The following is a 23768-nucleotide window of genomic DNA, read 5'->3' as shown; positions in this document are numbered from 1 at the left end:
AAGAAGCTGATATCTCTGGTTCTGCTGTATCAATTTAAAAGAAATTAAAAAATGTTCATAATGAGTCCAACAGTGTTTCAGGAGTGCGATGCTAAACCTGTGGTCTGCTTCTCAAAACCTGCTGCCTACATTGCCCACAATGCAACTTAGCCACTGAGTAACATCACCGGAGGCAATTTATCAGATTACCTGCAGCTTCCTCTGGAGCCACTAAAGGCTTTAGACTACTTTTTTCACACATGCAGTAGTACTCCCCGAGACCTGTAAACACACTTGATGTATAAAATAAGTGGAGTTATCCTTAAATAAAGTGTTACCTTGTATACTTAGTTATAGTGGTTAGAACACTAACATGGTCCTGGAAACAACTCAAATACAATCTCCGCCCTAATGCCAAATTTATACAACACAAGCCATGAATGCAGGAGACTGTTTGGAGCTGGTTTCTAAAAAATTACAAAAATGAAAATCATAATTAACTTTAAAACAGATTTCCTAGGGAGCCAAAATAACATCTTTAAAAGTTGACATTGCAGTATATTTGTTGTTTAAAGATCCCGTTTGTATTTTTAACCATCATTATTCCTAACATGACGATGTTGTTTAAAGTGAGAAGGACCGAGATACAAAACGACAGCGGCAACAAATTATTTCACTTGAGTTTATTTGTAACAAATGAAACTTGTGTCGACAGAGAACAGAAATCCATACAGACCTGTTTTTCGGTTTTCACACGCTCCGAGAACCAATGTAAGAAAATAAAAAGCACTTGTTGACCCGGAGCAGAAAACAAAAAGAAAAAAAAAGAAAAGAAAAAAGAAGTTTACATTTACAGACCAATTGGAGGTAACTGATCCAAGTAACACACCATATTTTTCGTTTTTATACAATTTATAAACTCCAGTTTTATCCATCTACATGATACATCGGGGGGGTAAAATAGAAACACTTTTTTGTGAAACTTCTCTTTTGTGGTACGACAAATCCACAATGTGATGTATTGCACATACTGCTGTGCCATAAACTGTGATTTCAGGTGCATCCTTTGTATTATACCACTCTGTATATCTGATAGACTTTTATCCACTCTTCATCATTTATTTAGGTATTCATTTACTATTTATGCATTTCAATTACTCTCTGTGTTTTGTGTTATTTACATATACACAACCATGTGAGCATTACAGGGTCCATCTTTACTGAGTTCAAGTAAAACTCCTTTGGGGGGAGGGGTGGGGGCTTATCAGAGAGATAATAGGATACTAGTATTAGTGCATAGTACAAAGAGAGAAAGTGCAAGTCTTCCCATAACAGGTGCGACCAAAGGGGCATCTCAAAAGTGGTACCATGCATACGAAAAATGACAACAGGGTTACTGTAAGATGGTGGAAAACTGCTAACGATCCCTTATATGGTTAATGGAGATACAAAGTAATAGAATGAATGATGCTGTAGGTTCTGTGTCGTTGGAGACGTAGCACCTGAACTTTGTCGCTAAAGGAAAAAATACAGAACTGTAGACATCAGAACGAATAACACAGATGACCAGTTTGACTGATTTCAGGTGGGATACAACTGTATGAGCGTATCCGTTGTTTTTTTCTTGTTTTGTCCAAACTGACAAAGATTGCCACTGCCGTTCAGCTGTATATAGATTTCTACATAGCTGAGTAAGTATGACTTGTCTGAGCCAGCTCACAGTCGGTGCCAAAGTTGCTAGAGTGTGGCCAAAATTTCATGGCAGGCAAACTGAAGTCTGAATGAAAGAGTATATATACACAAAAGCTTGTGCAAGTGTCCCAGGAAGAAAAGACGGAAAGCTTACGGCATACAAACTTTTTTTTTTCTTCTGTCAGACCATCCTGCGAATAACCTACTTTGAAACCACATTTTTTGAGTCCTTGTCTAAGATATTGTTGTTTTTTTCCAATTAAAAGAGATATGATGATGTTGTTGCTGGGTTGAAAAGTGATGAGTACAACCTTACACAGAGCCTTCCATACAAAATTTCACAGCCAAAAAACAGAACCTACGAGATACTCCCACACACTGTAACATAACAAAATTATATACACAGACATTCAGTACACACACGTACGAGCATACATACATAAAATACACAAAAAAACCCTTTAAAGTAACTTTATCAAAATAGGCGTGTAATATAAGGCACTAGAAATCTAAAATCAAAATACTTATTAGATGCTGTTTTGAAATATGAGTTCGATCATTCGTCGGTTGCTGTGACACACACAGAGGGATGACATCGTCTTACTGAAGTCGTGACGTGATGAAAGATCTAAAAAGGTCAGAGGGGTCGTCTTCCCTCCGTTTGGACACATTAGAACGGGTGGCGAGAAAAACCGTATTGAGCGTTATAACATCCTTGTGTCTGGAAAATGATGCACCATCATCAATATCATTATCATAATGGCATATAACTGCAGTTAGTGACTTGACACAAAAATATATAATACATCTACTTATTGCACACTGAATCAGACAGAGAGAAAAGTCATAGGTGAGCATTCCAGTGAGAAAATTGTTCCTTCCCCGACCCTCCCCACCTCCTCCTCCCGCCCGATCCCCCCGTCCCATTTTCTACATCTCTTTCTCGCTCCCTGCTTGAGAAATCTTTGTGAAGCTTATTTGGACACATAAATAGTTATTTTTTTTAATATCTCGCTTTCTGTGCATTCTCTCTGTAGTGTTTTATCTGGCTTTCTCTCAACCTGCACACAGAACAACTTGGCAAGATTATTCTTCCTGGTAGCAGCAGGCTGACCACTGTGCCTCTACGGGGCCCCCTGGGAATTCAAAAATGGCCGCCCTCTTCGACACCGCATGAGAGCCCTGTGTGCATGCGAAACGTGTGTGTGGGTGGAGAATACAGGAGAGTGACACTCAATGGTGGTGTTTTTCATAGAATTGTGAACATTTTTTTCACACTAGATTTGATTGTACACTTTAAAACAGTACCGTATTACTTTTAAAACAAAAAATCGCTACAGCTCATTGGATTACACAGAAACGGAAAAAAAAAGAAAGAAATAAAATACTACTTTGCCTTTGTATGGTCAGTGGGGACAAAGTCATAAATCTGTAAAAACAACAAACAGAAACGTGCCACAAGAAATACCCAGTTTTTAAAAAACAAGATAGTCACATATCTATATTCTATTAAAAAACTAAATGAATGTTTTACTTTGTGGTATGCATTTTTAAACCTCTCTCAAATTTCCCTTATCTTAAACCGTGAAGCATAAGGTTGAACTGGTGTTTTTTTATTACTGTATGGTAGAAACATCTTCTTTTTCATTCACAGGAAACGAGAGTCTGTTTCCGAACAAAAAAACAGAAAAAAGAAAAAAAAAGAGAAAAAAAAAAAACACTTCTCGGTGTCTTTTTCTTTTTTGGGATGTGTGTGTTCTTTGTCTTTTTAATACTGTGTGCTCTGTGTTTTCAGTCTCCTGTTGGCAATTCTCTGGTGCTCAAAAGTCCCAGTTCTTTCAGTCCAAGAGACAAATCCATGAGATGGATTTGTAGACTCCTTCTAGACAGTCCTCTAGATAGAAAAAAATCAAAATGTTTCCTGTGACAGCTAAATACTGTAGCCGGGTCCTGTATTTAGGTTGGTGATGCTACACTGGTGGTGGACGAGGTGAGAGTTCCACACCCAAACAATGTAAAGCAATCTGGGTGCTCACAAAAGCACTGAAACGAATAAAAAAAAAATCAATATCTGATCAAGTATTCTGATTGGAACAGTGGTTGAAGTTGCTTCTTCAGACTGACCAATGGGGTGTGTTTGGGCTGAGGGTGGAAGGAAACACCCTTGTCAAGCAGGTTGCTATGGCTCAGTTAGAGGTGCTGTTTCTGGGTACGGGATAAGCCGATGGTCCCCTCTTCACTCTGCATGTGGCGGCAAAAAAATCTTCAAAGACACATCGCAGCCTGGTGCATTAATTCAGGCCGCATGTGACCTAAGAAAAGTGCACTAGGTGGGATGTGGCATGAGAGATGGCCACTGGGTTTATGTTGCATAGTGATCAAAGCTTCCCAGGTACTCCAGACTGGCTCGGTAGCAGAACTGGTACTGGTCCTGGAGGAGGGAGAGGCACATCAAGTCAGTGACAGAGAATAAAGATAAAGACAGCGTGAACTAGAAAGAAGACAGATTAATGACAGCGGGAGGGCTCACCTCTGTCTGAACGGTGGCGGGTCTCTGGGTGCGCAGCATCTTGACAGTCTGGAAGATGTCTACTACGCCCTCGTACCTCATCCTCTCCAGCACGATGCTGAGGGTGATGAACACACCAGTCCTTCCTACTCCAGCACTGTTGGTGGACAGGTGGAAACATATTTAGAGCTGGATGTATTTACAACTGTCACACCTGTCGTCACGTGTAGTAGGCATACATTTTTCCCCCACTGGCTTTGTTTTTAGCAGTGACCTCTTTTTGCCCGCACATGGCAAAGATCAGACACCGAACGTATAAATAATGTAAAGTCAGTCAATATGTTTGGTGATTTTTAGATACAGGTGACTCATGCCTCACACTAAAGGCAGTGACCTTTAGGCTAATGGCTAAATATCACTGCTCTGTACGACTCTTCATCGACAACTGGATCGTTTTCGTTTTCCTCAGAGTCACAAATAACAACAACACAGGAAAAAAACGCAACTTTATTAATCTGTGACTGCTGCTCAGTAGGTAGAGCGGGTGGTACACTAAACTGAAGGTCAGTGGTTTGATCTCAGGATCCCCCAGTTACATGTTGAAGTATCCTTGAGCGAGATACTGAACCCCAAATTGCTCCTGATGAACAGGGCAGGGCTTTGCCATCAGTGTATGAATATGTGTGTGAATGGTTGAATGTAACAAGTGTTGTAAAGCGCTTTGAGCGGTCAGTAGACTGGAAAAGCATTATAGAAATGCAAATCCGTTTACCAAGTCCATTTTTGGATACATGTGAACAGGCTACAAAATACAGTTCGGTTTAATGCAAAAATTTAGAACTGTGTACCAGAAGCTGAGACCTAAACATACAGTAGATTAATATACTATAATCATCTGTTGCTCTTCAGCGACATACAGTATCTCTGATAACTGCATATCAACAGACTATGAAAATCCTGTGTATGTAAATAAAAACAGATGCAATCATTTGCCACTTTACTGACAACGGTCTTTTGAAGTGTCCCTGAGCCAAAAGTCTTTGGAATTTGGGGTTGTATAATCATCTGGGGTTTGTCCGCTACATACAGCATCTCTGATCAGTGTGTATGCAAACGATACATCTAAACTGTCCACACTTGTTCAAAGGGGACTTTTAAGATCCCTCCACAGTGATCATATACACAGAGGAATGACACATTTACACTATACACCACCACAAATCTGTCTCACATCTACTGGGACAACCTTCAAAAAAATATTCCTTCATTTGGGGTTTTAGTCATCATGGTGAAGACATTTCCCATAGGTGTTCAAGTTGTTCAGGATCTGTTTCTCCACTTATTTATTTAGTTTCATGAAACTTGTCACAATGAATACAATGATCACACAGTATAAAAATATAGAGGCGTTAGTGGGAAGAATAAGTCTTACCTGCAGTGCACAGTAATTGGCCCATCCTGGCCAAACTGTTCTTTAGTTTTGTGCACCTGGCCAATGAAATCAATGAATCCTTCCCCTGACTTTGGCACTCCTTGCTCCGGCCAATCGGTGAACTGGAACTGACGAACTGTCCGCGATTGGCCATCCTGGAGGAAAAGAATGTGTGTGTTTTTTTTTTAATGTTATCTTTAATTAAAGTAAGAATGTTATTATAATACAAATGCCACACAAACTGGTGACTCACCCTGGCATCTGTGACTTTGAACTCTCGAAGGATGTACTGGGGCATGTTGTACTCAGCCATGGGATCCACCACAAAGTACTGGTACCTGGCTGAGCGCTCTGCAGGCCAGTACTGGTGACACTTCTCCTGCAGGAGGAGAGCACAGAGGCTTCAGCTCAGAGCTTTACGCCACGTCTGATGGATTCAGTGTGGAATGAGAACAGTTTCTGGCTACTTTGTCATGAAAATATCTGCCCGACTTCCTGAAATTCATTATTCACTTGGAGATAGTCTTTGCCAGATGAGATATGATGCTCGTGGGATATAACTCACACCACTATCATTCTTTCTCTCTCACTCTGTCACTGTGGTATTTGCATTTTCGATGCTTCATATACTGTTTTTAATAGTCAAGACTTATCATTGTCGTTTTTTTCACAGATATTCTCCAAAAATAGCTGCATATTTAACCCAGGTTATTTGACCCCTAAGAAGTGTAACAGCTGTTTCCTCCTTTCAGCAGTTCTCGGTACAGAGGCTCCTCTCTTGGTGAGGCCCTAATTATGGCACATTGTGTGATATTGTATGTTACAGTGCATGCTTGGGTAAAAATCATCGTCTATTCAACAGCAAATCATTATCTGATATTTTGGGTTGGCATTGAAACCTAGTCCATCTTAAAAAGCTGCAGCTCAACTGAAATAATCTAATTAGTGTGGGTTTCAAAGAGTTTATTGTCTCTTGTCTAGATTTTCTTCAGAGCCTTTCCACCGTCTTATAAAATAATATGTCTAATTTTTGGCACAAAGCAGGTGCAGATCTAGAGAAATATTCATGGGGTGACAAAAGACTGGTATGGAAAAGTTAAGGAGTGGCAAAAATAAGCTCAATATGTAACAAACAATCACATACGTGTATTTGCGATAAGATAATTTAACTTAAGAACATTACATTATAATGACTCATGAGTAAAGCTTTAAATAGAAACCTCTAAAGGTGGCATTAATAATGAATGAATATTGAATGTTCAAATCTTCAGACATTTTTTTTCATTGAACATAAACCCATTACATAGACTAATTTAAAATAATTTACCTATGGCTATCACTTTGCCTAAAACACGACCATAACAGATGCCATATTATATTGTTAACATGTTATTTTTTAAATTAATCTAAATTGACATACACATAATGGCCAAATATACGGGCAATATACACTTTATTTACTGTGATGAACTAAAATATGATAATAAATGATCAATGATTAATGTGTTAAATTTGACAGCCTACTTTATTTTAGATCCTCTTCATTTGTCTCCTCTACTATTGCTATTAAAAACATAAGTGCACAACTTCACACTGAGTCCTGTGGAAAAGTTGAGTGAATGTTTTTTGACTACTGTCTGTTTCAACTTTCTGCATGCCCCTCAATGTTTCCCAACCGTTTTTTAAATTCTATATTTAAAGTTATTAGTAATCAGCCCTCTTTAAATTTTCAACCAGCAACATGTTTTCATATAATCAGATTTTCCCAAAGTGGGGTGACATCTCGGATGGATTGGCATGCCACCCCCGTGGATCTGCCCTACAAAGTTAGTCAAGTTTAAAGATACCAATACAGACACTCAGCTGCTGCCAGCTATCATCACTACAATCACAAGCTCTAAAAGCCCTTATAATGTTAGAATTAGAGGTTTGTGTCCCAGAAGAGCCAATCCATACTAACGTTTTTATTATTATTATTATAACATTAGTGTGTGTGTGTGTATTTGTATCCGTACCCGTCCCATTTCTCTCAGTTTGGTTAGCATGACAACTATGGTGGAGTTGTGTTCCCACAGCATCCTCCAGTAGTCCTCTGTGGTCTCAGCCAGCGGGCCCTGGGTTGCTATGTAGGCCTTCTGCTGCCTACAAACACAAATATATTAATCAAATAATGCATCCCTGCACCCACTTTATTTATTCTACTTCGAATGAGTTGAAATTCACTGTTAAGAATCCACGTACATTAAACCTGAAAGTAAATGCCAGCAAAGGACATAGAAAATAATAGTTTAGTTCATATTTTTTCTGACCTGTATCCATCTATGAAGCTGGCGTTGATATAGTCAGAACCCTCCACTCCTCTGATTGGCTGCAGACACACACGTGTGGTCTCGTAGGGCATGATGTTCACCAGCCGGTTCTTGAACTTGTTGCATGGCAGGTTGGCACTCACGAACCGTGATGTGTGGGCCTTGGCACTGGCCAGACGCTGGAACAGAAAAGAAATCCATATTTCATAACAAAACCTTTACAGATCCTCAAATAAGGGCCAAAGAAGCAGACCAAACTGAAGAAAACAGAGGGGAATGAAGGAAGATGGGGAGTAATGGAAACAAGGAAGGAGGAAAAATAAAAAGTACGTTCAAACAAATTCACAGACCTCATTCAAATGTATTTAGCACAAGCTTTGGTTTTCCTCTGGCATACTGGACAACTGAAATTATAAAATCAGCTTGACTCGTCAGGCCTGGGGATATTTAGTCAGACATCTTCAATTGAATAAACAAAGGAGGGGTGGTGATATAGAGGGACGAGGGCAGCGGTCGGGAATGGGAGAGAGGGAATATAATAAGATGAACGAGAGGAGGAAGGAGAAAGTCAAGAGTTGGGGGGCAGGAAACCACATGGCCCCACACTGTCTCAAATGCACATATGTGAACCACAGTTGATCCTGTATGAAAAAAACCCAACAACCCTGGAACACACACATTCATATGGATACGTGCAGACACGCAGACGTGAGCACATGGCGCACACTCTCTCTCACACACTCGACCATTGGATGACTTTTCTTAAAACGAAAGACAGAACAACAGAGAATAGGCAGACTGAGACCGCAGACTCGGGGAGGGGAAACAATGGGGTCTCGTGAACTGAGCATGGACCGATAGAGGCTACCGGAGCGCTGTGGGAGAAACAGCGAGTACCTTATTTTCTTGCAGACAGACCCGACGGGAAAGTCCCACACTAACCACCAAGTTCACCAGTTCACTCGGGTACTCAGTTTCCAGCGCCAACGATAGTAATTCTTCGTGCCATTTGGTTTGGATTTGACTCGGTCTTATCGACCAAGTCTGGCGTGCACAAAACTTCTTGTTGCTTTGATACATGCCATTATTTGCGCCATCTGTTAAGCTTGGATAAAACCGTGCCCTGTTGGCAACCTCTTTAAACTCAACCAGTGAAAGAAAACAAAAACAGTATGTCTTAATAGGGGTGTTGGATTACCAAAAGCTACCAGAACAGCTTTGTTTCTCTCTTTTCTCACACACACTCTTCAACTCTCTGTGATTTTTTCATTCGAGGGATGCGTCACCGCTCCTCCATGAGAAATTCCATCCTTTTGGGGTGTTTTGTTGATGAAGGTGGAAAGTGCTGTCCCTGTCCCATAAGTGTTCGAGTGAGATGAAATCTGGTGACTGGGACAACCCTTGCATATGTTTTACATCAATATAAGGCTGAGCAAACAGTTCGGCGAGCGCCCGCTTCATTGTCATTCAGCGGAGGCCGCTGCCATTAGGACAGGAATGCTGGAGCACAGGATGAAGGAGATTGCTCGGAGTGGCTTTGTGTTTACTTTGCCCTCTGAGCGTCTGAGCAGACATAAACCATTCCAGGAGCAATTTAAGCCACCTGCTTTCAATATATACCTGTACGGCTAAAAGTGATTCTCTTCTCACCCCAGCCAGAACCAGACAGGGGTCTGCTGAGAACTCTGTCTGGCAAGAGGTAAATATCACAGTAAACAAACTAAAACAGCCAGAATAAAATGAAAATAAGACTTCTCAATAACACTCTGAATCCCTTATGTATTCTTCCGGCCTGCGAACCGAGGCCTCTTGTTCGGTGTTCTCGCTTTAAATTCTGATCAGCTCCCTAAATGTTTGAGATGACCTTTCCCAAATGTTTTATTATAACCTGCAACTTTCTGGCTGGCGTTACATGGTTTTTCTCCGTATGCCCATCAAACATCCACAGCTATAATGCTTTCTGAAACCCTCAGTAGGACTCTCTTACCCTGGATTCACAAGGTGCAATCCCATAATCTCCTTCAAATCCAACCATCCATCCAGAGTATATGAAAATCTCAGAGGGGGAACCGCTAACAGCCCTGGGAAAGATGTTGAGTGACTATCCAGGTCAGCAAAACACGAGGTTCATACATACTGTATGTCCTTGTGGAGAAGGTTGTTCTCAAGCTGTGTTGGGGAGAAATGCCTTCCTGTGAACATCTTCAGCAGCTACTAAAGAGATATGGAGGTGTAATTGTTTTGCCAACTGCTGTTTCCAAGGTCAAGAATTTAAAAACCTTGACTTTAAAGTCAACATGGATGAGAAGTGCTGGAGGTGCTCAGAAAAGTTAACGTCTACTGTCAGCGAGGTTAACGTCCAAACTTGATATGCTGATGTGGACAATGTGATGCAGTCGGACGCTCCAGAGAGCTTTTTCCATTCAGTTGAACAGACTTTCCTGTTTTTATTTTCATTGTCCCATTTTACTGTAATGCAATCTGGAATTTATAACTTTGGGAAGGAAAATTCCTGGATTGTCAACCGACCTCCTTTCTCTTTGTTCTTTTGTTCCTGGACTGTAATTGTACTATTAGACATTAGACAAAAAATGTTATGGCAGACAATGCCAATAACATTCAACATTGTTTTCAACAGTACTCTTATTCTCTTTCCTGCACAGAGTTTAATATGAAGCTGGCGCCTGCAGCTGGTTAGCTTAGACTGGAAAATGGGAAAACAGCTAGCCTGGCTCTGTCAAACTGTAAGAAACCTGTTTTCTAGCACCTCTAAAGTTCATTAAAATGTAGGCTACTTTAAAGCTGTGTCTCAATTCGGGGGCTGCATCTTTTGAAGGCTGCATATGAAGACCAAATGCATCACAGTGGGGCAGCAAGGCCGTCCCATTTCAAAGGCTCCTTTAAATGCGGCAGAATGCAGCCTTCGCTTCTCGTGCTGTGAGGAATCCAACCGTTGCATCCTTCGTGGCCCACCATATCCCCAGATTTATTGCGCACTGGTGAAGGTTGGATTTGTTTTTACAAAAGACAACTATGGTGGACACACGGAGGGAAATTGCAGCTGAATAAACTTTTAAATGTAAGTATGGGGTTTGAAGTTACTCAAATAGCTAAAGATAAATCATTAACAAAACAAGGGGTGGGTGAGTCAGTGGGTGACAGTAGGTTACAGGAGCAGCGCTCTGTGACACAAGGGTAATGTCAGGGGGAGCTGGTGACAGATATATATAGGAAATTCCTCATAGACCAGACCGTCTCATTTGACAACGCCTAGTTTGGCAAACACAGTGACCATATATTGTGTTTGGACCGTCTGTGCTTCTTTATGGGGCCCAGTAGGCAAAGAGACCATCTTTAGACAATGAGTTAAGTGTGAGGAGCCATTGTAAATCTATGGCATCTAATTCAGGGATGCTATTGACTCGTATTGACCTTGATGTCTGGCCTGGACCTAATTTTACAAACTTCAATGACATGCTGATCAGTCCTCACCTTGAACTCCACCTCCATGCCAGTGACATTCTCCCCTGGTTCAATCTGCGTCAGCCTCTGGATGTAGGAGTACAGGTTCCTCGCGGGGACCTCGGTGTTGCCGCAGGTCACGGCCTCCAGCAGCGCATCGTGAATGAAGATGTACTGGTCCTCCGTCTGGACCATGTAGTTCCTCTGGGAGCGCATCAGTGTCACGTGGCCGTAGATGTCGAGGGTCTTCTCGTGCTTGATTCTCTCCGCCATGGCGTCGATCACAATGAAGCAGCCGGTGCGACCCACTCCAGCGCTGAGGGAAGACAAACAGACGGTGATGTGATTTCCTCACATAACCTGGGCGATAAACTTCTGAGCAAATAATTTCCCTGAGTGTGTGCTGTGTCTTCAAACCTGGTACAAATCTGCAAAAGCTCCGACATACTGTCCCTAAATCAACTAAGTATCACAAAGATGCCAGCCAGCAATATTTCCAACAAAGGGACGTAAAAATTGACATCAGCGATGAGTCAGCATCGCCGTCTGACTGGCATTAGGAAGATATCCTCTCCCGTCGACATACAATCCAGGAATATAATACATTTAGCTGCCCACCCAAACACTTCACATTTTTGCTGTGCTGGTACCTAAATGGTGAAACAGCCTGACCAAGCAAGTTTCTGCAAGTGAATAAAAACCTCTTTATATGGTTAAATTAATATCAGTGTGTATGTGTGTGTGCCCTAGTGCGTGCGCGCGCGAGTGTGTGTGTGTGTTGTTCAGGTGGAATGAGATTCGGTCCATTGTTTGATACAGAGGCTGGTTGATATGTTAAGTCACATTATGATGGAGTCTTGCCGGGATAATTAAATTTGACTGATAATCCTGTTAGATACTCCATCTGACTGCTACGGAAGATTAGGAAGAGCTCCTCTCCTGCCAACCTTTTCACCCTCCTCCCGCCCTCATCTCCCTCTGCCTCTTTATCTTCCCTCTAAGTACCCTTCCAACACTCTCACACCGGCCCAACCACTTTTTCACTCTCACATTTTTTTTTAGACTCCATTTTCTCTCTACCTTTCCTTTTCTTTAATTCATCATTTCCATTCACCGCGTCCTGGATTTGACCTCACCTTCTCTCTGATTCTGCACGTATCCCCTCCTCTAACTCCCCGGCCCCTCGCTAACGCTCCCTCTCAATCATCTCTCGATCCCCCTTTTCTTCCCTTCCCTCCTTTCCTCCACGTCTATACCTCACTAATTCTTCCTCCTGAGAGCTTTTGCTCCATATTCCCTCTGCAACCCTCTATCTTCTTCTCTCCTTCACTCCCTTGTAAGAGCAAATAGCAGCTTCATTCCAGCTCTGGCGCTCACCACTCTGCCAAGACTGTAATGACAAGTTTCCAGAATCTTCCTCCAACCAATGCACGAGCCTCCTGCTGCTCAGAGAGCAACTCATTTGAATATAAACTTGTGAACTCATATCTACCACCAGCTTAAACCGTAAATAGTCAACACTGAGGGCTACTTATGGAAAATAGGGTCAGCATGGCGACAGCTGTTGTTGCTAAACCGTTGAGACGATGGAGGTCGTTAAGGGAGGAATGCGGCTGCCTCAGCCAGTGAGGATGGTTTGGGGTTTGCATAATGGCAGGTCAATCTCATTTCAGTTCAGGACCTATGAATGATTTTATACAAGTGCTCTTGGACTCGTGTTGATTTTCACAGACTTTGGAAATTATACTGCCAAGTAAAACCCAAAATAACACATAAGTGTTTCATACGGACACAGTCAAGGACCAGATTTGTTTTCTTTTTGGTCAGGGACTTCTGGATTGTCCTCCTTGGTGATTTTAGGAATCAGTTTGGTACAGTAAATTATAGAACCAAAACCAGTAAAAAAAAAACATGCGTGAAGCACTGACACAATCAACCACACACCTGCAATGGACGACCATGGGTCCTGCATCTGGAGGATTGCAGGCCTTGACCCTGCGTAGGAAAGCCAGGAAGGGGGTGGGGTGTTCGGGCACCCCGTGGTCTGGCCAGGCCGTGAACTGGAAGTGACGAACCTCACGCTTCTCATTGGAGCCGCTCTGGACAAGCAGACAGACAAGAGTGTTAAAAATGTGGTTTACTTAAATAAAATGTATGCGTTAACTGCTGAATCGTGGTTAGGTCATTCGCTGGCAAACCCAGAAGGGTCTCTGCGATCTTTATGCACTCTTTGACAGTGGTTCCAGACCATTGTAAAGATTGGAAGACCTTGGGGGTTCTCAGTTTCTTATATGGTTGATGCAAACTGGATTCTGTTGTTTAAAAAAGATATCTAAGAAAAGCCTCTTTGTGACCTTGTATATTTTTAGCCTATTTTTATCAAGCAAAACCTATGCAGCCACTGTCAAGTAGAATTTGCTCCCTGGCTGCAGTACTGTAATAAATACATTCATTAAGGCAACAGAGACTGACCCGACTGTTTCTTTATTCGTCAAATTAGAGACTGACCTGAAAGTGCTATTTTAATCATCAATAAAAATGCTGTAAATCTAGATTTTTATTATAAAAAGACCAAAACCCACACATGTGCTACAAACACAGAATTTAGACTTACTTTTCAAAAAAAGCTCAGTAAAACAGGAGTAAATAGTTTATTTTGGGGGGTTATTTTTAGCCATGGATTAGTACGCTATTCGTGGTATTTACAGCAGCAGCATGGTGTATGTGGGTTTGACTCAAAATAAACTACAGTGCCCACGTCCATTTAACTAAAGGAACGTGTCATTTAGAACAATAGTGTGGCACATTCATGTGTTTTTTTGAATTTTTAGGGCAACAGTGGAGGCGTGTGAGAGGACTAAGCTGCAGTTTATCAGCCAACTTGCTTGGTAGAAGGATCAATTCATTGTTGGTGTTGCCGTTTTTTCTGGGATTTGTTGACGGTAAGAAAAATATAGAATATCACAAAACTAATCCATAAAAAAAGTAAAACAATCTTGCACTGTTTTAGTTGTTGTGTGTTGATTTGTTGATTATTGTCTTGTTTTTCTGCTTGTTTTTCATGTTAATGTGTATTGTATGTTAGGACCTCCTTGAAAACAACGTGGATCGGGCTCATGGGTACTGCCCTACAACTGCTTCCCTCATGCCTGTCCAATAGGACATTCTCGGTTGTCTTAGTAAACTCCAAGTAGGGTTAGGGTCTGTTCATGAGTTTAACTGTGGGGTTCCTCAAGGGTCCATTCTGAGCCCTTCTTCATTTTCTATTTACATGCTTCCTCTCAGTCAGATCATCCAGAACCATGGTGTTACCCATCACTGCTATGTGGAAGATATTCAATGTCCCCTTCAAGTCTACTCACACATCCACTTTAGATAATCTCCTCGCCGGCCTTTGTGACATTAAATGTTGGGCGTTGAATATTGATAAATTAGAGGTCATAGTTTGCAGTCAGATCCCCCAGACTGTGAACTCTCTGCTTATTGAAATCAGGCAGGCGACATCATTGACAATCTGTTGAACCTTGTCTTAAAACCTTTTGTAGGAAGGCATGTTTTGGGTTTTATAGTTTTACTCTAAAACATTTTATAATTCTTCTGGTCTTTTATTTTCATTTGTGTTGTTTTTATTTGCTATTTAAATACATTTTATCACGTTTACGTTTATACTTAACGATGAACTCAATAATCTGCTAATATACTACTACTGGTTTATTGAACCTAACAGGAGATCCATTTTAGGCGAGACAATAACTGATCAAAATGGGCTTTTTCAAGTCAACAACTAAGAATTCAAAGAAGAAAATAGGCCACTTTGATGTGTTGAATCACTTTAAATCTTGTCGGAAAGAAAAATATATGAAAACATTTAAAAAAAAATCTGTACTGATGAGGTTGCTTGTCACGCTGGGTCACAAATACAGGCTGTGACATGGCCTCAGAACCAAGCGTAAACACACACACACACACACACACACACACAAGTATGCATAAATATTTCAACAGATCAATACACACACGACCCCATTACACTCCACTGCACATGTCATGCTACCTTGTACAGAGCGAATGTCCTGACAGAGTAGGTGGCCAGCTCCACTGTGTCCAGCAGAGTGACCTGGATGAGGCCGTAGGTCTCCGTGCCCCGCGTTGGCCAGTACTGATCGCACTTCACCTACAAGGGAAGAGGGAAGACGCTGTGAGAGATGCAGAGCGATTTGTATATGTCTGTACACATTTCTTTGTGAAAGAAGAGAGATAGAGAGAGCTGGCTTCGGTGCATGTGCACGTGTACAGTGGCAAAAAAGGGAGGGGAGCGTTGAAGCAGATCAGTGAGAGAGTTTGCAGAGTTCAGACAGTAATGTTTGGAAAAAATGTGCATACAGCGACAACCCAGCGTGTGAAAGAGGTTTAGTAAGTGTGTGGGGTGAAGAGTGACAGAAAGAGAGACAGGGGAGGAGGGAGAGAGTTCTGCTTTCTTGGGTGTGATCCTGCATAAGTTGTTTGAAATACTAGGAAAACTGTGTGGCTTGAGATTACCATAGGCTGGTGGGCTCTCATGAAGATCCACCACAGAGCTGGAAAAGCCAAGTGATACCTTAAGTTCAGGCCTCACGTATTGGACGCTGTGCATTGCTCTACATTCCAGCCTCACAAATCCTTACAAAACTACACCCCCCGCACACCAAATCCCAGCATCCCAACCACCAAAACATTATAGAATTGCACTGCATGAGGTGGTCATATTTGTAGTTCTTCAGCTCAGCCTCAGAGACCACAGACGAGAGAGGGAAAAAAAATCCCAGAGGAGGGAGAGGAGGGGAGGAGGGCCTTGGCAGAATCAGGCCAAACCAAACGTTATGTGCTGATCCCTCCAGTCCTCACATCAAAGACAGCAGGGAGCTCAGCTCAGCTCGCTCTGCATTCCACTGCTCCAGACTGGGGATTATGCGTTTTGGCCCCGGACGTTCAGGCTGTAATTACAGCATTTCGACTGTTGTTTTCCCACCAGACCTTGAGACACTGTGGGGACAGGAATGGTCGTCAACGTAGGGGGGCAAAACCAGTGCCAAAGGCTCAACAGGATCGCAGTAAATGCCTGGTGTGAAGACTATATTATCCATTGATATATGGGCATAACTGCACCATGCTCTTTGCTAGTTAAATTGGTGCTAAAAGGAAGGATGCTGGCAAGATTTCCACAGCGGGGCCATCTGTGATCATCCGTGTTGTTAATGCGTAAACACATAATGGCTTAATGTTGAGAGGTGTTAAATGAGATTAAATCATTTTCTCCAACAAGCAACCCACTACTCCTTCAATGGTGGACATGGAGGTAGTGGGCTGAGAACAAACAGCTAAATATACTCAAATTGAATGTTCTCATTGTTGCGTAATGTTGAATTTAGAGAATTTAAGGCCAAACAGTCATTTACAAACTACAGATTCATCAGGTTTACAAGACAGCAGCAGCCTACTCCTTATAATACGGTGCTCTGAAGTCCGGATCGAAATTTTTCATACGACTCATACGACTTTCATATGACTTTAAATGAAGGGTTGGTCATTTATTTTGGTAGCATTTTTTCATATCTACAGAAAATCTTTTAACAGCGAGCAATCATCAAATCAAATGCTCTGACAATTAAAATAAAATCAGGTATCCGTGGCTGTTGTTGGCCTCTAACAGAGCTCTGCAGGGATTACGTGTTTTTGTCGGCTCAACCGGAAATTAGCACCGCCCTGGTTCCCTCGACCAAAAGCCTGCGGAATTTTTTGAATTGTTATTGGATTATTGTTGAAATCAAGTTTATGATATTTAGACGTTTTGTTCAGCGAGATTATCTTCACAGATGAACATCACTTTTATGATGTTTGAAGCGTGAATGAGCTCTATAGTCTCATTTAGCCACTTGCCTTTTTAGAGACACTTAAAGGCTTTATAATTCAGACATACAGTAATTCAGAGGTATTCATGAGGTATTAAAACAACCTTATTTCAGACCAAAATTATCATCATTTAACAAAACCCTTGCCTTCGAGACAAGAGAACTGGAGGTGCAAAAACGTATTTCTGGGTTCCAGCCTACAGCTGTCTACCTACATACTTTCCTACCCTCTGGCCATGAACTCAATGTGCATGACTTTTATTGCACAAGAATGGCAGAGAGAGTTCTGACAACATTTTATGATCATGTTAGGTCTTACATTTGTGATATGCGATTGTTGTTTATTGTTTTATTTATTAGCCTAAAAAAGCCAAGAGAGCTTGTGTAACGGAGCAAACCTGCTGCTCCCATCCAGTGTCAGTGTAGTCAGGCAGTGTGTGCTCATGTTTTTCGGGGGAGTGGCTTTTTTTTCACTGATTTCTCCAGTGTTACCAACCCCAGCTTTAATGGCTACATCCTCTACTGCATAGCCACTAGACAGGAAAATAGAAAAACAGTTGTGGGTGTGATCATGCAAACTGTAGACACTAATGTGCACTGTTTTCTGAACTGCAGTGGTTACTGTACAGTAAAAACCCATTTCAGACCAAGTTGAGTACGAGTGCCTTGTGGTGAGCTGAAAACAATTCTGCATTCTCGCTCAACAGAGAAAAAAGGAGGGAAACAGCAGAAAAAAGGCGCACTGAGTAGAGAAAGGTGGTAAGGAGAAAACCATGTGAGGTGAGGTTGCATTTCAAAAGGGATAAGCAAAGGAGAGAAAGAGAGGTCTTGCCTTAGAGAAGAAATAAGAGGGCATCTGAGGGTCAAACAGACACAACAGAGACAGTTGGAAAAAGTTGAAAAGGAAGCAGAGTTTCAACACAAGACACAGGTTAATAGGAAAGGAAGCACAGACGAGAGGAAAGGATCATTTTCTGAACATGGCTCCGGACATAATTGGTTAGCACTTAATCATGATTCATACCTCAAGCCATTCTTGTTCATTTTATTCTAACATGACATTCTCATTACATTGAATTTTTACTCAAGCGCATATTCTGTTAACAACAGCAAAATGCCTTGAAGCTAAATGATTTTCTAATTCATTACCTCCTCTCAATTTAGCCGTACTTTTACGTCCGCAGGGTCTTGCTCACCATTATTTTGTGTTATTCTACTGTATTCTATTCTTTCCTGATCAACTACATGCCCACTCTAACTTTTCACTTAACCACAGCACTTTTAGCTTGGTCACCATAATGATGTCGGCTGCTTTTTCGTTTTACTCTGTCAGCTATTTTTGTACTACGTGACGTGTCCTGGCTCTTTCTCTTATGTCCTCTCCTTGTTCGTCCTGGTTTGTTGAATCCATCTGGACTCTACTGTCCTTCCACATCCTATAAAATGATCGTCCTGCCCTGTGCTGGTCTGTGTTTTACCTCCTCACTGCCGTCAAACCAACCATATCCAATCATTTTCTACTCTTATTCAACTCTAACCTGACTGCACTTTATTCCTCTTAATTTACTGTAATTTATCCTCCAATAAGGAGATCTCCCACATCCTATCATGTTATTCTCTGCCTCATTATCTTACCCTGCTGTACCCACGTCTTCATTACTGAAGCATGAATTATAGTGTATCCACTCGTATTCTGCCAAACCTAGTCCTGCTCTACATCGTACCCACTTTAGTCTTTTCTGTGGTGGCAGTGAAACATTCGGATACACTTTACAGTACATGTGACTCTGTGCAGTGTTGAAATGTAACCTAAGTAGATCTACTCAAGTACTGTATCTAAGTACAAATGGAAGTACTTCCATTTGAGGCCACTTTCTACTTGTCCTCCACTACACCTCAGAGGAGATATACTACTTTTCTACTTGACTACATTTATTTGACAGCTTTAGTTACTAGTCACCTTATAAATCAAGATTTGAAATGTTAGGTCTCTGTAAATACATTAACTAAAGTGTATGGTCTAGACCTGCTCCAATTGGAAAGTGTCATGAGGTAAGTTTTGTTGTGAATTGGTGCTTTGCAAATAAAAATTGAAAATTGATTGTAACACAGTAATGTCACAGTGTGGTATTAATACTTTTTCTTCAGTAAATGATCTGAGTATTTTCTTCACTACTACTTCTGAGAGTTGCTGAGCGCCACAGCATCTGAAAAGCAGGCTGGCTCTGGTAAACCAAAGTAAAAAGCACTGCCTTATGAACATGCAGCCTACCAAAGTAACTCACTTGCTAACATTCAGTGGCACAGGTAAAGGAAATAAAGGTGTGCCACACCTGCTTCATAAAAAAAACCCAAAATAGAACCCAAATCTGTGAGGATGTGAAAATTGTAGTAGGGTTTGTAGTACTTGTTAAGTGTCATAGTCCTGGTATTTCCTGTTTCATGTTGAAAGACTCCTCATGTGTCATCTTTTGTTTTACACTTCCTGTATTTGTCTTTTTTCCACCTATTTTCTGTGTTCACCAGTGTTTCATTAGTTAATTAGTCCCTGTGTATTAAGTCGTCATGTTTCCTTCGTTCAGTTGTCACCCTGTCAATGTCTGTTCCCCAGGCCTGCTTTTACTCCTGGTGTCTTATCAGTGTTCCTGCTTTTGTTCCCCTGTGCCTTTCCAGTTTGTTCTCTCTAAAATATTTCTCTTTGCTTTTTGGATTTGCCTCAGCCTGCTTTTTCTGTTATTGTTGGCCGCCAGTTTTTTGTTCTTTGGAATTCGGCTTTATTTTATTAAAGCTCACTTTAATAAGTCACTTTTTTTTTTCAACTTGCTACGTGTCTTGGATTTGAACTCTTTTTGCAAAAAATTAATTGCTTTACCCTACCTCTACTTGAATTGTATATCTTACCCTATCCTACACTTACGCTACCCAATGCTGTACCTAAGTCTTTCCTACCACATGATACCGCACCATTTATTCCACTGTGTCTTGTGTTCTGAGCTACACAACAGAACCTCTGTAGTCTGTTTCTGTCCTACAGATCCTAATGCTAGTCTACTGCTGTATACTTTCCCCTAATGCTAACCTACCATCCAATGTCCTCTCCCAGCTTTTGGTCCGAAATGCTACTTAATATTGTGTAATAACATCCTTATATTTTCCAAGTGACCTATTCTACTCCTCCATTATCTGCCTGATTCTAGTATTCCTTCCCTTCACTGCTCTTGGGCATAAAAATGTTGTAAAAAAGTGTTGGCTTAGCGTTGTGCTACATTATCCTTGCTGTCATCCCACCGTCTTTTTCTTACCCTTGACTTCTCTTCCAGCTTGGTCATCATGATAATGTTGGCTGTGTGCTGCTCCCAGACCATCCTCCAGAACTCCCCGAAAGTCTCAGGCAGGGATCCCTGAGTGGCGATGTAGGCATTCTGACGGCGGTAGCCATCTACATAGTTAGCGTTGATGTAGTCACTGCCTGGGACACCTGCATGATAAAGAACAAGTGGAAGTTAGGGAGGGCCGTGGACGAAAATGGAAAGAGAAGTGTGCAAGGTGAGGTGAGGAATGAATAGTGACGGGTCGAGGTGGGAGAGTAAGGGGAGAATAAACAGAGGGGAACAGGTGGGTGAAATAGATGCCACTGATGCTGAAATACTCCACAGAAGGATTCACTGTGCATGTAATTTTCTTTGCGGATGAATCTGATTCTTATTCTGATTCACGGTGAAATAATCCATATGGATTATTTAAAGTCTACTGAAAGCATGAAAGCAGGTTTATGTCCCAGTAATAAAGGGTGCGGATCATCTGAGGTCATGGTGGGGAGATTAATGTTTTCACAGGGCCAAACGTCCTTTGGTGTTGGATTGTTCAGCCGTCTTGTTTTATAATACATGCTAAGACGATCATGGGCCTAATCTGAGTATACTCTGGATGTGTCGCTTTGAATGGCAATATGACTGTAAGGCCGTCTCTGTGTAAGACTCGGCTGACACTGCTTGTCCTGGAAGGGATTGTGTGTATGCGTGTTAGTGTGTGTGTGTGTGTGTGATGTGAGAGACCGTCTGTGTGTGTTTGATTTAGGATCAGTCCTGCTCATCTGGGGCCTAATACCATAATCCCAAAAATCACTGAGTCATAGCTCAAACATGCACACACACACACGGAAACACCACAGCACGCGCACGGACGTACACACTGACGCGTGCATTCAGCCGTGACCCGATTCTGCCGAAGTGGGACACAAAACTCCTTTTGAGTCGTCTGATGGCAGTTTACATTTCAAAAGACAGAAGTCAACGAGCAAACAGTAGAATCCCGACAGGAAGAAACTCCTGCAGCTGATTCTCCCCTTGCAGCTTATAATAAAAACACAGCACGGTCCCATACGCTCGTAAAAACCCCAAGCCAGCATCACACACACACCAAAAACACACACACGCGCACGCATTTAAATGACAGAGGAGTACGGGGTGTTTACACAAGTTACTTTAAATTGGATGGGGACAGACGGTAAGAAGAGCTTCCAACATATGTTTATCAACCACAGTCTTTAAAAGACAGCTTGGCTAAATGCTTTGATGTGCTACAACTTTATTGCAAGGGACTACAGCAGAAGCACAGTGCAGATAAAACAAACACACACACACACACACACACACACATTTCCAGTCACTTGGTGGCTACACTGGCTAGGCAGAGAGAGAGAGCGTTCATGAGCATGGGCGGAGGAGAATGGGAGCAAAAGTGCATATCTGTGCTTGTGCACATCCCGGGCATGTGTTTTAAATCTATAGTGAAGTATGAGTGTGTTTGTTTGTGTGTGTGTGTGTTTGGACATGCTCAAGAGTATATGTGTTTTATAAGCTGAAAGAAAGACAGACAGCCAGGGCTCCGGGACTGGCGGGGGTGGAAGGGCTGCTCACACATGCTCTGCCCAGATAAGGCTCATCTGTTTGGGCTTGGCCTCCCACTGCCTCCCTCTCTCCACACTGGAGCTGCCAGTTTCTCTGCCTCAGGTCTTTCCCAGCTGAGGTGGGTGAGTGCGCTTCGAAACGCACACTGAGAACGGGACTGAGACTATTTTTTTCTCCTCGTTTTAGAGCGTTTAAAATGGGCGCACCGTGAAAAGTAATCACTGAATAGGCTATTAATAAAGCGTGAGCCTAATTTATCTCCAGAAACATTAAAATGGTCAAGTGAGGGAGCGTATTAATTGAGCGATGTGGTAACACAGAGGGTAGACACAGTTTGAATTTGGAATTTTTATGCTTGTTGCAGGCAGACTACTTTGTGTGTTGTATGTATGGGAACTGGCTATGAAACACATATTTGGATCCCATCCTCCCATCAATCATGCAGCTCTCTCACACACACACAGTCATATGGATACAAACACACATGTATGTACTTCTATACTAGTGACGATATTCTGTGACATAATGACATAATATCCCCTATTCCCAACTTTAACCATTAAAACTACATGCTCAATCTGTTCCCTAACCTCAACCCTCAAAACCTCAGCCCTTTAAAGAAATGGCTAAAATGCCCTCACTTCCTAAAAATGTCCTCACTCTGAAGCAAGTCCTCACAAAGATAGAAGTACAAGAGCGCACAGACACACACAAACACACTGGCGGCGAGTCTTACCCTCAATGCTGGAGAGTATGACCCTGGAGTGATCATAGGCAATGACGTTAGCGTAGCGGTTCTTTGGTTTGTTGACCTCCAGGTTGGAGTTCTCCCATGTGAACTGCTGACCGGGGTCGACGGACTACAAGAGGCAAAAGACAAGGACAGAACAAAGAGAAAACGTCAGCGGAAAATAACTAATGAAGACAGAGCAGCAGGGTTATCTCTTTGTATACATTCGGCCTGTTTTGGACAGTGTTTGCATCCTTTGATAAGTTATTTAAAAAATCATTTGGCTTTAATGCTTTGGTTTGAAAACTGCAATACTTACAGCACACATATAAACCATTAACTTGCTGCTTATTAGCATGCATATTATAAGCATCTATCTCTTTATTAGTCATTAAAAAGCACTTATTCACCAGTAGTTTGACACTAATTAATCAACACAGGTTCTAGTGCTGAATTAGTTACGAGCCAGACCTCATTATAGAATGTAGAACATATCCTGAATTACAAAGACTTAATCTCCTCAACCCCAACAACACGCTGGCAGGTTGGAAGGCAAGTTTTCTTGGAATATATCAACAAAATGGCACCATTTATCATCGCCAACAACAATAACAATAGAAGTTATCGAAGGATTTTCACACATCTTATATATTCTTTCTCATATCCTTGCACTTATCGTGTGTGCCGAGCGCCTTTGTAAGGAAAAATAAACAAAACTAAGCTTAAAAATACTGAAACTTCATCAAATTCAATCTATTCTAAATGTCTAATATAAAGTTCCACCAAAAACAAACCGTTTGCGCCACCATAACCTAATCCTGGAAAAAACATTAATTAAAAAAACAACAACAACAACA

The 23768-nt window shown here is 41.7% G+C and overlaps 1 protein-coding gene across 15 annotated transcripts in view; it reads right to left on the bottom strand.

Annotated features, from left to right (window-relative positions):
- Window positions 1–647: 647 nt before the first annotated feature.
- ptprdb (protein tyrosine phosphatase receptor type Db) overlaps window positions 648–23768 on the bottom strand; it is a 158274-nt gene continuing 135153 nt past the window's right edge. For 10 of the 15 annotated variants that reach the window (XM_084344997.1, XM_084344990.1, XM_084345003.1 and 7 more), the window contains 12 exons: window positions 22918–23041; window positions 20574–20749; window positions 18104–18127; window positions 15438–15557; window positions 13328–13482; window positions 11414–11699; window positions 7922–8100; window positions 7628–7754; window positions 5866–5991; window positions 5613–5767; window positions 4202–4337; window positions 648–4102 (listed from right to left, as the gene is read on the bottom strand). In XM_084344997.1, the coding sequence (XP_084201123.1) occupies window positions 4034–4102; window positions 4202–4337; window positions 5613–5767; window positions 5866–5991; window positions 7628–7754; window positions 7922–8100; window positions 11414–11699; window positions 13328–13482; window positions 15438–15557; window positions 18104–18127; window positions 20574–20749; window positions 22918–23041 (1677 nt within the window). In that variant the 3' untranslated portion in view covers window positions 648–4033. The remainder of the gene's footprint in view (window positions 4103–4201; window positions 4338–5612; window positions 5768–5865; window positions 5992–7627; window positions 7755–7921; window positions 8101–11413; window positions 11700–13327; window positions 13483–15437; window positions 15558–18103; window positions 18128–20573; window positions 20750–22917; window positions 23042–23768) is intronic. The other 5 variants (XM_084345001.1, XM_084345004.1, XM_084344993.1 and 2 more) reach the window with 1 other exon arrangement.

Source organism: Pagrus pagrus (genome assembly GCF_965226575.1).
Source record: "Pagrus pagrus genome assembly, chromosome: 2".
NCBI classification, from domain to species: Eukaryota; Metazoa; Chordata; class Actinopteri; order Spariformes; family Sparidae; genus Pagrus; species Pagrus pagrus.
The sequence above is the reverse complement of the archived record's forward strand: the minus strand, read 5'-3'. Positions and strand labels throughout refer to the sequence as shown.